The 14,433-nt window shown below is 39.2% G+C and overlaps 1 protein-coding gene across 1 annotated transcript; it reads right to left on the bottom strand.

Moving 5' to 3' along the window:
• Positions 1 to 413: 413 nt before the first annotated feature.
• On the bottom strand, positions 414 to 4,056 carry pex11g (peroxisomal biogenesis factor 11 gamma). The gene is made up of 5 exons (XM_067431182.1): positions 3,741 to 4,056; positions 1,920 to 2,105; positions 1,662 to 1,840; positions 724 to 795; positions 414 to 639 (listed from the first exon to the last, which is right to left on the bottom strand). Exons 1-5 carry the CDS (start codon positions 3,801 to 3,803, stop codon positions 414 to 416), a joined length of 726 nt encoding a protein of 241 aa, XP_067287283.1. The 5' UTR covers positions 3,804 to 4,056.
• Positions 4,057 to 14,433: the final 10,377 nt, after the last annotated feature.

The following is a 14,433-nucleotide window of genomic DNA, read 5'->3' as shown; positions in this document are numbered from 1 at the left end:
AGCGTTGTTGAGAATATCTCCACTGCGCGTGCGCACCCGAACAAGACATGACTAATCCATCCTGATTCCTGTCATTAAACGTGACAGATTTTTCCAAGCCTTTTAAAAATCTTAGTTTTAAATTAAAAGGATTCTTCATATTTTAAACAGTCATTGAAAAAAATATATTTATTTCACAATTATGCTTGAAGCATTTTCACATTATTTGTATAAAATTTTTATATTTTCACATACATTCATCTATCTACAATTTAATATAACATTGTTTTTTTAACTATGTACCAGTAGAAATTAATGAAATTTCAAAATACAGACATATCAGTGAGTCTGTATAAATTTAACATTAGTAAACATATTTTTATTATTAAATAATACATTATAAGTAGTAATAGATTTGATGTGTGTGTAATGCTTTAGGTGCATGCTCCTTGATCACTGGAGCTCATCTGTAGAAGACCTATCAGAGAGGAGGCCGTTCCCATCAGTCCCACCAGCCATGGAGGAAACCGTCCAGCCCACAGAAATCCAGGCGGCATCCAATGAATGGCATTGCTGAGATCTGCCAAACTGCTCAGGATACTGAACACTTCCCCTCTGATCTGCTTCCGGAGCGCAGCTTTCTGAGAAAATGCTTCCTCCCTAATAATCACAGCCATTGTGTGTTTCTGTAATAGGCAGTGAATGTGGGAACATTAACATTCAAAGCTAAACTTTAACACCCACCTGCTTTCAGCTGAGCCTGACCTTTGAAACTTCTGCACTTTTCTCTTCAGAATCAGGATGGATCTAATGGATCTAAAAACAAAGACTTTTGCTTTTTTCAAAAGACAAACACATTAATGTAAAGTCTGTAACCACTAGTGATAACTGTATAACTCTTTTTTCTAATTATTCTTATCATTCTTATTCATTAATGGATTTCACCAAAGCTTTTCTGTTTATTTTTTTTCAACCTAAAACTTAATTTCTAAGATAAACATTTTTTGATATAAGAATGTCCTGTAAGTTTCGGAGCTGAAAACTTCCTTGTCAAGTCAAAGAAAATATTTCTGAACTGACAGCGGAGCTGAAGCTCATTAAATATGCAAATCTTATCCAAACCTAGCCGTGGGCGTTTACTTCCAAGTCTTCAGTGAGGCACACCCATCAAAACCGAGCATCTCTTGAGTGAGTCTCAAAACCAGTGTAGAAAATAGCTTATTACTTATTTATTATGATGTTTTGGAATGTAAAAACCACACAAACGTCATAAGTTGAACCAAGAAAACATTATAATACATTTTTAAAAAAGCCAGTTCATGACACCTTTAATCGTCTTGCATAATTGTGCTTGTTTAATAATCAGTGATTGAGTCATGTCTGTCGAGGACCTGTGATGAGAAGCTGGAAACTGGACTCATCACATCACTAGACTTTTTTCAGGATTAACATTAAATGATTCACTGATAGAAGGCACATTGATGAAATGTCTGCTTTGTATGTGCTATGTTGCATATTAATGAAACATTTAAAATTAAATTGTTGCTTTCTTTCTTGTAAAAAAAACGTCAGTGTTGGTAGAGTGCAACGATTTCATCCTTTCTGATCTTTTTTGCTCTCCGGTTTAAATTTGTTCAGTATGTTCTCAGACCCCACTACATGTGGTGTGATTCATAATTTACCTGAGTATGCCGAGGATCAGTGACATGCCCCAGAGGCCTGTGCTCAGCACCCACCACCTGTCAGATTTGGTTTTGATGAGCTCTGCATCTGCGGCCCAGGCGATGTGCTCGCAGGGGTAATACAATTGATCAGCTACATTATTCAGAATTGACATCCAGCGCACCAAAGCATCCTCCTCCTGGGAAAAAAAGGCTGTTAAGTCACTCTTCTTCAAAACTACAATGTTTTAGTCAAATAGAGCCATCCTGTGTCCTCACCGAGGCTCCTAGCCCGTAGCTTGTGGAGTACCCCAGCATGGACAGGTCATCAAAGAGCCTGAGTGTGGTTCTGCAGTGACTCAACTGAGCGGAGAACAGCAGGAGACTCTTCCCCAGTGAAGACTGAGAGTTCTTTCCAGCTAGAACTCCACCTACCAGCTGAGACCCATAGCAGAGGGTCCTTATCTAAACCAAGAGGAAATAAATGATAATACAATTGCAATGCAGCTCCTGCACTGATGACATCATATGAGACATCATACAATCAGCATGTATGGATAACTGGGGATTGCCTTTAATGCAAACCAACAAGATTCTTTAACGAAAGTTACAAGTAATTTCCATTTAAATGTCTCATCATGCTATAAAATCTTTTAAACATAGTAATAATAATAACAATGTGTTCGATGTATATAGCGCTTTTCAAGGCACTTAAAGCGCTTTACATTGAAGGGGGGAATCTCCTCAACCACCACCAATGTGCAGCATCCACCTGGATGATGCGACGGCCGCCAAATTGCGCCAGAACGCCCACCGCACACCAGCTGATTGGTGGAGAGGAGACCTAGTGATAAAGCCAATCAGGATATGGGGATTATTAGGAGGCCATGATGGACAGAGGCCAATGGGCAAATCTGGCCAGGATGCCGGGGTTACACCCCTACTCTTTTTCCGAAAGACATCCTGGGATTTTTAACGACCACAGAGAGTCGGGACCTCGGTTTAACGTCTCATCCGAAAGACGGAAAGACGAAAGAAGATTATTATATTGATAATGAGAATAATTGTGATTTTTATAGGTTTAAGGTTTGTTATTTTTAATTTCTTATTTGTTTTTATTCATTTACTACATATTTGTGTGTGTATGTATATATATTATATATATATATATATATATATATATATATATATATATATATATATATATATATATATATATATATAAATACACAGATCAGGCATAACATTATGACCACTGACAGCCTATATTAGGCAGCAAATTAACATATTGTCTTCAAATGTGATGTATTAGAAGCAGGAAATATGGGCAAGTGTAAGGATTTGAGCGAGTTTGACAAGGGCCAAACTGTGAATGCTAGACCAGTGGTTCTCAAACCTGTCCTGGAGTACCACATGCCCTGCACATTTTGTATGTCTCCCTCATCTGTCACACCTGATTCAACTCATGAGGTCATTAGTAGAGACTGCAAGACCTAAAATAGGTGCGCCAGATATAGGGAGACATACAAAATGTGCAGGGCTGTTGGTACTCCAGGACAGGTTTGAGAACCACTCTGCTAGACGATTGGGTCAGAGCATCTCCAAAACTGCAGCTCTCGTGGGGTGTTCCCAGTCTGGTCAGTATCTTGCCACAAAGCAAAAATTGTTCAGGAATGGTTTGAGGAGCACAACAAGTTTGAGGTGTTGACTAGTCCTCCAAATTCCCCAGATCTCAATCCAATCGAGCATCTGTTGGATGTGCTGAACAAACAAGTCCGATCCTTCTCGCAACTTGCTCTAACATCTTAACTCTAACATCTTGGAGCCAGATACCACAGCACACCTTCAGGGGTATAGTGGAGTCCATACCTCTATTGGTTAGGGCTGTTTTATATTTACACAAAAAAAAATCTAAAATTTCAAAAGAATTAATATCATATCCCTCAGTTTAATTTTGCATTATATTTATATTTGATGTGTGTTTCTTTTTAATGCAATATTGAATTTTTGATTAAAAAGAGAAAGCCTTCATGAAAGCTAATACCTTTTTGTCTATTATATGTGGTTCTTTTCATGAAGCGTGTAAGCATACAAACTTACCACTTTGTCTCTTCCTCTATAAGACTCTAACACGTTTATGAAAGACTCGACTGAACTCTGCATGATTCGTCTGTTTAATTCTCATCTGCAGACACGCAATCCTGCGCAAAGACTTCTCGTGTGTAAATATCTCAGACGAAAGGTGTGACGTGGTACATCCATTCAGAATGTAAAATATAAAAAGCACATATAAGGCGGGGTTGCTCTTTTAAACTAATTTAAAAATTCGTCCTTTTGGCAGCAATCTTGCATTAGGTTAGTGGACTTTGCACAGGAAATTATTTATGTTTGGTCACGTCAGACCAAAGCAGTCAAGCGCCGATTTAACATGCGTCGGGAATTACGTCATACAGTACAAAACGTAGCCTACAAAAGAAATACACAGATTTGTTATACATTTCAGAATGTTAAATATTCATTAAAAACAACAACAAAAGACAACATCTGGTACAATTATTGCATATATAAATAAATGTGTGTTCATTTACATTCTTAGAATTGTAACTTTTTTTAAAGATTTTTAAATTTCTGAATGTAAAACTTTGCCAAAATAAACTGAAGTTTTTCATCAGAAAAAACGTCATACGTTTGTAAATTGAAGGTTTTTTTTTTTTTTTTTTTTTTTTTTTTGTCATGTCTTGAAATCAATCCAAATTAAATGGAGAAAAGTAAATTTTTCACAAGCAGTATTAATATATATATATTGATGTTTTCATTTACAAAAAAAAAAAGAAGAATTATACTAGAATTATTATATTTATAGAGTATTGTCCATATGTCATGCCATATATGCCAAGGTTTAATCCATTTTGAATTACCTGGAGGACTGAAGACTATAGTCATTAAATGTATCAAAGGGATAGTTCACCCCAAAATGAACTATCTAACTATCTGAATACCCAAATTTGACGTTTACCTGCTTACCCCCAGTCCATCTAACATGTAGGTGTCTTTGTTTCTTCAGTAGAACACAAATGAAGATTTTTAGCTCCAACTGTTGCTGTGTGCCATGTGAATGGGTAACAATTCTATGAAAAATTGTAGAAAAACAAAAAACATGCGTGTATATTTACCTTACCGGAAGAGATTTACATTCCAGGCTGTTAGATATAGCATTGTATTTGAGGTAAAAAATAAAAATAAAAAATGTGGACATACATATTGCTCGATTTCTCACTCTAACTGATTTTTTTGTGTCTTAAGATATCAATGTGTCATCATGAGCCACATAACTCTTTGTGCATTTTGTCTAAGAATTTTCTCATAGAGTTGTTACCCATTCAGCTGGAGTTAAAAACCTTTATTTGTGTTGAAGTATCTTCACTACTGAAGAAACAAAGACACTTACATTTTGGATGCACTGGGGGTAAGCATATGAACATAAAATTTTCATTTTGGGGGGAACAATCCCTTTAACACAATGACAGATAGAGAAGAGATGAGTCATTGCATGTTGATCACGCCTCTTGTGCAGTAGAAAATACTGAGCTGACCCCCCAGACCAATGTTCAATCTTAAATAGAGCTTGGTCTGGTGATAGCCAGACAACAATAGCCTACATTTTCTAAATATTGCATTACTACTGCCACAGTGCTTACATTTATGTACAGGAACGTCCTACATTATGTTAATGTTAGTACCTTGGAGAATGTAAAAGGAATTGAGAGTAAAATCAAGTCATTTTCATCTTTTTTACCATGTTGCTTTATTTAACATTTCTCACTTGTCCGCAAGTCAATAGCACAATGGTGACTCTCTGACAAACCTCTGCTAGAGTTTTAATGGATTTTTTGCACCCACATTTTTAAACACACCTCATACTCAAGAACATCATGGGCTGGCATAGATGGACCTGCTGCGTATTCAAACATTGTTTTGAATTGCTTCTCAAATGTACTTGAGTAAAGTCATAAGTACTCCCCAAAAATGATACTCGAGTAAAGTACAGATCCCTCAAAATGGTACTAAAGTACTTTAGTAAATGTACTCCGTTACTGTCCGGCTCTTGGCCTAGTATATTACAGCAATAGGCCTAAGCTTAAATCTACAGTATCTTGTATTTTTACCTAACAATATTGTAAATAGGTCTTACAAAAAAAAAAAAACGTTCATACATACAAGAGATCAATTTACTGTACAAAAGTAATCACTGGATATATAACCAGTGGATATATAAAATTGTTTTTAAATGTATGTTATATCCTATTCTGTTGTTGTTAAGTTGGCTACATTGACAAAGTTATTCTACATTCATTCTGTGGTCAACCTAGTGCTTTATATGCCTAGGTTGGTGAAAAAAAAAAAATGTATCTATTCAACTTCAATGAAATGCTGCGTGCTATGCACAGCTAAAATATCAGAGAATTACTGTGAATGACTAGCCTGGATGCCAGCCATAGACAGTAAAAGAAATGGACGGAGCTATCCCATTGACTTCTACAGCGTTAAGTGAAGTCAGTAAAGGAGCACTCACTTCCTGATGGCTGAGCGAACTGCGCAGGCTCAGACTGAGCTTGAGGATGTAGATGTGATGTGAGCAACCTGTCTGACAGTTGTAGGTCTTCTAGTAGTTGTGGAAAGTGAAATCTGAATCCCGTTGTTTAAATATTTTCTCCCGTTGCTTTTGGCTCACTATGGGCTTCTCCCCATTCTTCTCCCTTGACTTTATCAGACTTTATGTCTCCACGTCCCCCCGACTGTCTCATAGACAGTAAAAGATTGCCTGCGAGCGTCTCCTTGGGTCTGTACGGTAATTTCTCAACTGTGCGACAGAGTCGCGTTGGTTATGACGCAATAGTTAGCCTATTTTTACAAAAACTGCTTCTGCGGGGCGATAGAGTAAGATACAAGGTAACGGAGCCTTTTATGCATTGTCGTGTTTCTTTAGAAATAAACAATGGACAAATGGAGTCTTTAAACGCCTCTGATGTAAAGTTATTCACTGTCAAAGTGACTCAAAAATGAATGGGAGTCAATGGGATGCTAACAGCAGGTGATGGCTTGGTTAGCAATGGCAGCCCCTATGGGTGGAACGCTTTCCGAGTGCTAGATTACCCCCTTGATGCCAGCCGAACCTAGCCCCGCCCACAACATTTTTAGGTCGGTCAATTCTGACCAGAATTGAGTAAGACCATGTCAGGCTACTGAATGACAAGAAGTTCAATAAAAAGGTTGTGTATTGCTAATTCTCCTATTAGCCTACTCCAATTGTGTGGATGGAGGTGGGACATGTCTCCTCGTTGCCATGTTGTGTCACTGGTAATCAGACAGACAGATTATGTTTATAGTATATAGCATCCAAAGCCAAGTATGCTTACACTACAATATTTTAATGTTTAAAGTTTGTTAGAATCCTACATACTGTAGTAGGTGGTGTGAGTGGCTATGGTTATCGTATAAATGTAGTTAAATTAATGTGCACAGGTGATGCGGGTGAACCCTGATTATTTACGACCGGGTGAATTATGTGCTGGAGGAGCTCTCATTTGTGGGGAACGCTAGACGGCTTCTCGGGACTAATAGTGTCTCCGGGGGTGAAGATAGTCAGTTAGTGGGGGGCAAAAGTTTTAGAGAGTTAGGGGTTTATTCGCTGGATAGGAGAGCTCTTTAAAGGCACAGAACAAACTGTTAAGTGATCTGACACCCCGAACCCAGACTGTGGAGGATGCTGAACTGGAGAGACTAATTCAGGCCTACTGTGACTCAATCGACAAGGGGAACCCCCGAGTGTCTTCCCTGCTGACCCCGACTGCACCCACTATAACAAGGGGGGTAGCGTGTTTTATGAAGTGGTATTGTGTTTTAATTATTGAAAAAGTAATTGATTGTAAACTGCCATCCTGGTGTAGTGTTCTCTGCCTCTATTATATCCGTTTGTTACAATACATTCTATTTGGAGGTAAAGACTTTACATTACATTACAAAAACTCTTAACAGGTAGATAAACTCTATTTCTGACAGCTACTCTGTAAGTGATTGTAACTTTTTCTCATTTGATTGTCATTTGTTGTTAGAAAAGTTTGTCTGTGTAGTGCATTGGCGTGTATTAGTAGTTCTGGGGCCTATTGCACAAACCTAGGTTAAGGGATCAAGCTGGGATAGCTTGGTGATCCTGGCTTAATTTATCCACTAATATACAGTTATCTTTCGTTATCATTAGCCTTCTTGGTGTAAGTGTGCCTTCAAGGTACGTTTACACGACAACAGTGTACAAAATTTAGCTTACAAAGGACAAGTTCACCACGATATTCTGGCTTAATCCCTTATCCTAGTTTTGTGCAATAGGCCCCTGGTGTATTCTTGCGGTCTGTGTGGAGGAGTTGGCCTTTGTTGTCATTGCCACGTGTGTGAACGTGTTTGTTGGGGGCGTGGCCAGTATATAGCATTGAGTGTTTGTAACATTTGGCTAGAGAAGAAGCATCGATTGACTTGAAGACAGCTACTCTGTAAGTGTTTGTAACTTTTCTCATTTGTCTGTGTAGTGCATTGGTTTGTATTCGTAGTTCTGATGTATTCTCGCGGTGATTATTATTCATAATAATAATCTTTGATTATTCACACTGCGTGATTGTCACTCGCGTGCATGAGCACCGATTTGCCAGTGATCTCGGGCATTTGTCGGCGATTTCACAAAACCTGTCGGCGACTCAAAATCGGGGCAAAAATCGGGCAGTGTGAACTAGGCTTTAGAGGCACTCACTTCCTGATGGCTGAGCAAACTGCACAGGCTCAGACTGAACGTAGATGTGACGTAAGCAACTTGTCTGACAGTTGGAGGTCTTCCAGTAGTTGTGGAAAGTGAAATCTGAATCGCGTTGTTTAAATATTTTCTCCCTTTGCTTTTGGCTCACAATCGGCTTCTTCTCATTCTTCTCCCTTGACTTTATCGGACTTTATGTCTCCACATCCCCCCGACTGTCTCATAGACAGTAAAAGATTGCTTCTGAGCGTCTCCTCCTGTCTATACGGTAATTTCTCAACTGTGTGACAAAGTCGTGTTGGTTATGACGCAATCGTTAGCCTATTTTTACAAAAACAGCTTCTACGGGGCGATAGTGTAAGATACAAGGTAGTGGAGCCTTTTATGCATTGTCGTGTTTCTTTATAAATAAACAATGGACAAATGGAGTCTTTAAACGTCTCAGATGTAAAGTTATTCCGAGTGCTAGATTAACCCTTTGGTTTGTTTGAGTGATCGGAATTAAATACGTCTCAAAAGACTTTCGGAAGGCATTTAGACCTACTCCTGGTCATTTCGCAATCAGATAGATACCTGGTTAGAGAAAACGAATGAAGGAACCAGTTGTAAAAAGCCAATAACTCTAGCAGCTGCACTGAATAAACGGACTCTACCCTGTGTGAGCCATGTCTTGTCACGGAAGCTATCATGGTCTCACGTTGTTTCCACCAGCGCAGCACATCTCATTGTTCTTTTAATTATTAAAATAAATATAAAACAAAGGAGAAGCTCCAAAAAAGGGGCGTAAAAAAGTAAGGGCCGTCGGGCTCGGGCATAAATGCAAGGCTCTAGTCAGGACATACATTGTTCACGTTACTGTTAAAAATGCACTTCCAATAAAGTGAGTGTTGGCATTAACGGTTGTCATTTCTACGTTGAGGCGGCAGGGGTGTTGTCGGCAATTGCTGAATGTAACTAATAAAGTAACTTGTAATCTAACTTAACTACTTTACAGATTACTTGATTTTAAAAGTAACTAAGTTACTTTTTAAAGGAGTAATCAGTCATCAGATTAGTTTTTCAAAGTAACTGTGGCAACACTGGTCCCTACCTTGAGTAACTCTCCGCATGTTAAATGCGGGTGCAGGGAGTTGAAGTAGTGGAGGGTGTTGATGTCCTGCTCCATGGTCAGGTGCTAAGGGAGAGAAATTGGTATTAAATGGTTGCGATTTTGTTAACCATGGTCTGCCAGCTACAGGGCCAAACAATGAAAAAAAAAAATCTGGTCATGCTGAACATGAATTTGTATGTTTCAGCATGTTGGTACACTACCTATTTCAACCCCGTGAATGGACTGACATTGAACATCTGAGATGGCAATGCAGATGCAATCTATTGATTTTAAACAGTGACCCTTGCTGTGTTAATATAGATTGGGCCACTGTATTCAATTTTATTTCGGAGGTTGAGGAGTAATTACTCTGCTCCCTGACACTCGGCAAGATGGTGGAGCTGGAGGAATGGATACAAGGAGAGGGGAATATCTTTAGCCCAAAGAATGTAAATCATATCTCTAAAATAATATTAGGATTTGTTATTTTGATATTAAGAGATTAGTTCTTACTCTGCCAGTGCAATTGGTCTGAGCTTGAGGCTTCAACACCAGCCAAGTTGAAAGGCCGTGGTGACCTCTGAGATGCTCTTACCATTTTCTGGCTTTTCCTCACTCTTATCAGAGCCCCTGAAACAATGGCTTTTGGGTAACCATAACCATTATTATGGTTATTGCAATACCAAAAGGCGAAATATACATATAGGGCAAGGATCTCTGGTCTATTTTTGAATGCTACAGGAAATAACCTTCTTATTACTGTGGAAACAGAACATAAACAAGATAGAACACACTTACACTGGCTTCCTGACTCTTTTCTCTGGCAGCTCACCCTCCTGCTCTGCCTCAGACTGTAGCTCAGAGGTGTTGCAGCCGGTCTGATATTGATTCATAAGCCTAACACCGCTTTTGTAGTGGCCTGAAAATTTTCATTTTGAGTTTCATTGCATAATTTCATGTGCATTTTCAGAACATACAATGAAAGGAGAAGCCAAGCAGAAGGAGAAGCAACTATGGATCTATTTTTAAACAAGAAATTTTAACTGGCATACCACAAGTTCTGACGACCTTTACGTAATATTGTGGCCAGTTGAGTTCATGCATCTCCTCGTCTGGAGCTGCTCTTTTCACACGTTCAGTGCTCTTAAAGTTGGGCCAGCCCAGTACACCATCCCATCATAATACCAGGGAATTGGCACAACAGCAATGTCCTCGCTTGCTTAAAATTCAATTAGATGAAAAGGCATCCTTAATATAGAAAAAAAGGAATAACAGGGTCTAAAGCATGCATAAGTGTACAGTGTATACAAGTTAGCAAGTAAGATGGGCTGAAATTTAACCTGAATGGTGGACTATGTACAGTCTGTGCTCTCTCAGAAGAAAAAAAAGGTATCGTGGAGGTACAATTTTGTTCCTTGGGGAACAAAATGTATAACTGTACCTTTGAAGGTACACAATTTCCCCTTAGGGTACAATTATACTATTTTTTTCTTCAGTCCGGTCCAGAAAGTTGGTGTGCTGCAGAATTTGGCTCAAACCCTGAAAGACATCTATAGAAGCTCTTATTGAGAATTAACAGTTAGCTTTTGGTGTTTTATTGAAAATGTTTGGTCACCATTATGGTGATCAGTGTTTCCTTTAGGTTGGGCGGTTTGACTTGGATATTTATGTGATTTTAACCAGCTGAAATGCTAGGCGCTCTGCTGAAAACCCCTCGCCGTGAGAGCTGGAGAACTTTTGGGCAGGCAGCGTTTTTTCTTCTTCAGTTGAGACTGTTATGATACGGAAAATCCACGGAAGTGTTAGGCTACTAATTTCACAGGTAGTTTGTTTCTGTATTGATTCTATATAAAATTGCAGATACAATTTAACGTATTTGCTCTGGCTCTTATTTTAAATAATTGGTTTCTGTTATTATTGCTTGTTGTCATCTGTTGATAATGACATGCAGAATGTTGTTGTTGGTCTGCGTTGTATTTATCCTGCCCCTCCTCCACTGTGATTGGACAGCTGGGTGAAAAGTGACGGTGATGAGCGCTGCGTTTTACTCAAAGCTGAATATTCTTAAACGCTCGCAACGCAAACGTACTGTATGGTGCTCTGCAGTGGTCAAAAATTATTATAAACAGTGAATTTTGAAGTGATATATTCTTGAAAACTTAGAGATGTGGATTCGGACAGCAATTACATCATCACACGACCTTGGTGTTTGTCAAAAGCAGTAGGTAACTCGGCCGGGGATTTTAACACGGGTGGTGAGAGACGGTCGGCAATAAAATAACTGGCCAGTCCCTGTAATTTAAATGATGGCAATACCTTCCGACCCCATGGGAAACAATTACCGTCCGAATAGGGCTTCAGCCAACTGGAAAATCAAACTTTTCCTGAATTAACCCTGTTGGGGAGGAGGGCGGCCCTCCTCCATTTACCTTTTAAAATAAAGGGTTTCCAACAACACCCCCACAATCTTCTGTCTTCTGAAAGTATTGGTTTATTCTTGATATGTTATTTGTTGTCTACAGAGCCAGACTCCTCAACCCAGCAAATGCATGAAAGTTTGCTGGTGTTAAGTAAAAACATTTATTTACATTTATCTGTTTTGTTAATTTGTAATGAACCCCTATTAGGTTACATGTGGGCCTCCATTCTCATATATTGTACAGTATGATTTGGGTGGTGTGGGCCCACATCAATATTTTTTCAGGGGGCCCCAAATCCTCTAGCTACGGCCCTGGGAGGGCCACAACATCATGGCCACCAACAAAACCCAGCAAAGATTGTTATCGCTCCGGCTTTAACTTCTGAATATTTGGCAGCAGTGCCCCAACGGAGTGAATGGTTGTGTTCGCATCTTTCTCCGCCGCCATTACTGAACTATCAACGTCATCGTTCTCAGCCACTCCCTCTGTTCGCTGACTGGACCGGTAAAAATTTGATGGAGAGAACCTGAGAATACAACGCATTCCCAGACGTAGTACTGAAGGAAAATAAATATTGAGCGGAAGTACGGGCAGAGCCGGGCTAGCATCCGCCTAGGAGTCTCCTGCTGTGTGGGTATTATGCCCCTTTTTACAAGATGTAATATAAATCTCAGGTGTCCGCAGATTGTGTCTGTGAAGTTTCAGATCAAAATTCCTGACAGATTATGTAATATATCATTTTGAAAATGCCAATTTTTGGTTTGAGAAAAAATTAACTGTTTTCTGTGTGTGTCATTTTTAAATGCAAATGAACTGCCGTTTCTGGCCCAGAGGGTGGAGCCTTCACAGTGAAAACTGAAACATGATACATCTGTTTGTTTTGATGATCACCTCTAAAGCATATAGATCATCATGAAATATTATCATCTGCATGCACTTTAAAGCCTTATCTCAACTTGAGCACAGACACTCAACGCATGGGCACAGAGTGCTAGATGCCGGCACATCAGTGAGTATTACACTAGACTTTTCTTTCATGTTTATTGTGATTAAACTGTCAAATGCCCTCAAGGTTATGTCAGAAACACAAGTTCTGTGTAACGTTGCATTCTAAAAGTTACAGATTAAGAATGGGATGTCATTAAAAAAATGGAACAAGTAATTAAAATCAATAATCAAAATTTTTCAACATATTCAAAATAATCTAACCATGAGTGCTGCTAAAACTTACTTTTACTCTATGATAATTTATCAAATGGACTATTGTATGACTAGTTGATCTCTTGCTTGTCCCACAACACTTAAAACCATCGAAAATCTTTATTGATAAAAGTTTAAAAATAATTGATAAAAACCCATTTCTTACCATCACTGTAATATCTTGAAAAAGCATAGATTTTTAGATCTTAAAGGGGGGGGGGGGCTGTTTCATGCATACTGAGTTAAAGACTTGGATTTCCATCCTAAACATAGACAAAGTTTCAAAAACTAATGTTGGATGTTTGATGGAGTATTTCTGTGTCAGAAATACTCCTTACGGTTTCTCACAAGTTTCAGAGTTTTTTTCGAGTATGGCTCAGCTTGACGTCGACAGAGCGGAAGGTCCTTGTATGGGACGTACGGGCTCTTCTCCCGGTAGGGTGCGCGCGCGTGACTAGAGCGAGAGAGGAAATGCACGATTCGAACGCATAAAGGATGGGAAGCTTCACAACATCGCGGATCTCCACGGTCACTGCTGTCACAGAACTTCACCAAATCATACCAAAGAAGTGTGTTTTTGACGGAGCGGTCCCAGCGATAAAGGTTCGGTCCTGCTTTGGAAGCAGCCGGTGAGTAAAACTGCTTTAAATGTCTCTGCTGTTGGCTATCGTCGCGTGAGTAAACATCAGTAAACGACACGATCGCGTGCTTCGTCATTCAAATGCGCTAACGGTTACTCCATTGTTGTTCTATGTATAACGTTACACTAGTCTGACGTGCAGAACCGTTTTGCTTGCTACTGCTAGGTTTAGTCGCATACAATAGTCCATAAACCGAATCATGTCCTCATAAACTGCGAGTAAACACACAAATGTTGACAGGACCACTAAATACAGTACATACCACAGAGACGAACGTCCTGCTGTTGCTGTTTCTCCTGTTTAATTCATTTCAGCCTCCGATACTGATTCTGGATCCATAGCCATGGGTTTCTCTACGCTTGAGGACGTCACCGCTTTGTGCGCATTCGTCATTCTTTAGCTCCGCCTTTAGATACGCCTCCAGATGCTCATTTTTTTCCAGAAAGACTCGGTACAGCCTATATTTCTTTTATAAATATAATAAAACTAAAGACTTCGGAGATATGAAGGATGCAATACTACTCTATAGGTATTTAAGTTTGACATGAGATTGACTGAAACTGAGTGTTTCACCCCCCCCTTTAACATGATTAACCTTAAAAGAGCTTGTCTGATCTATAAGGTCCTACACTCCCTCGCACCA

The sequence above is a fragment of the Pseudorasbora parva genome, chromosome 22 (assembly GCF_024679245.1).
Source record: "Pseudorasbora parva isolate DD20220531a chromosome 22, ASM2467924v1, whole genome shotgun sequence".
NCBI classification, from domain to species: domain Eukaryota; kingdom Metazoa; phylum Chordata; class Actinopteri; order Cypriniformes; family Gobionidae; genus Pseudorasbora; species Pseudorasbora parva.
The sequence above is the reverse complement of the archived record's forward strand: the minus strand, read 5'-3'. Positions and strand labels throughout refer to the sequence as shown.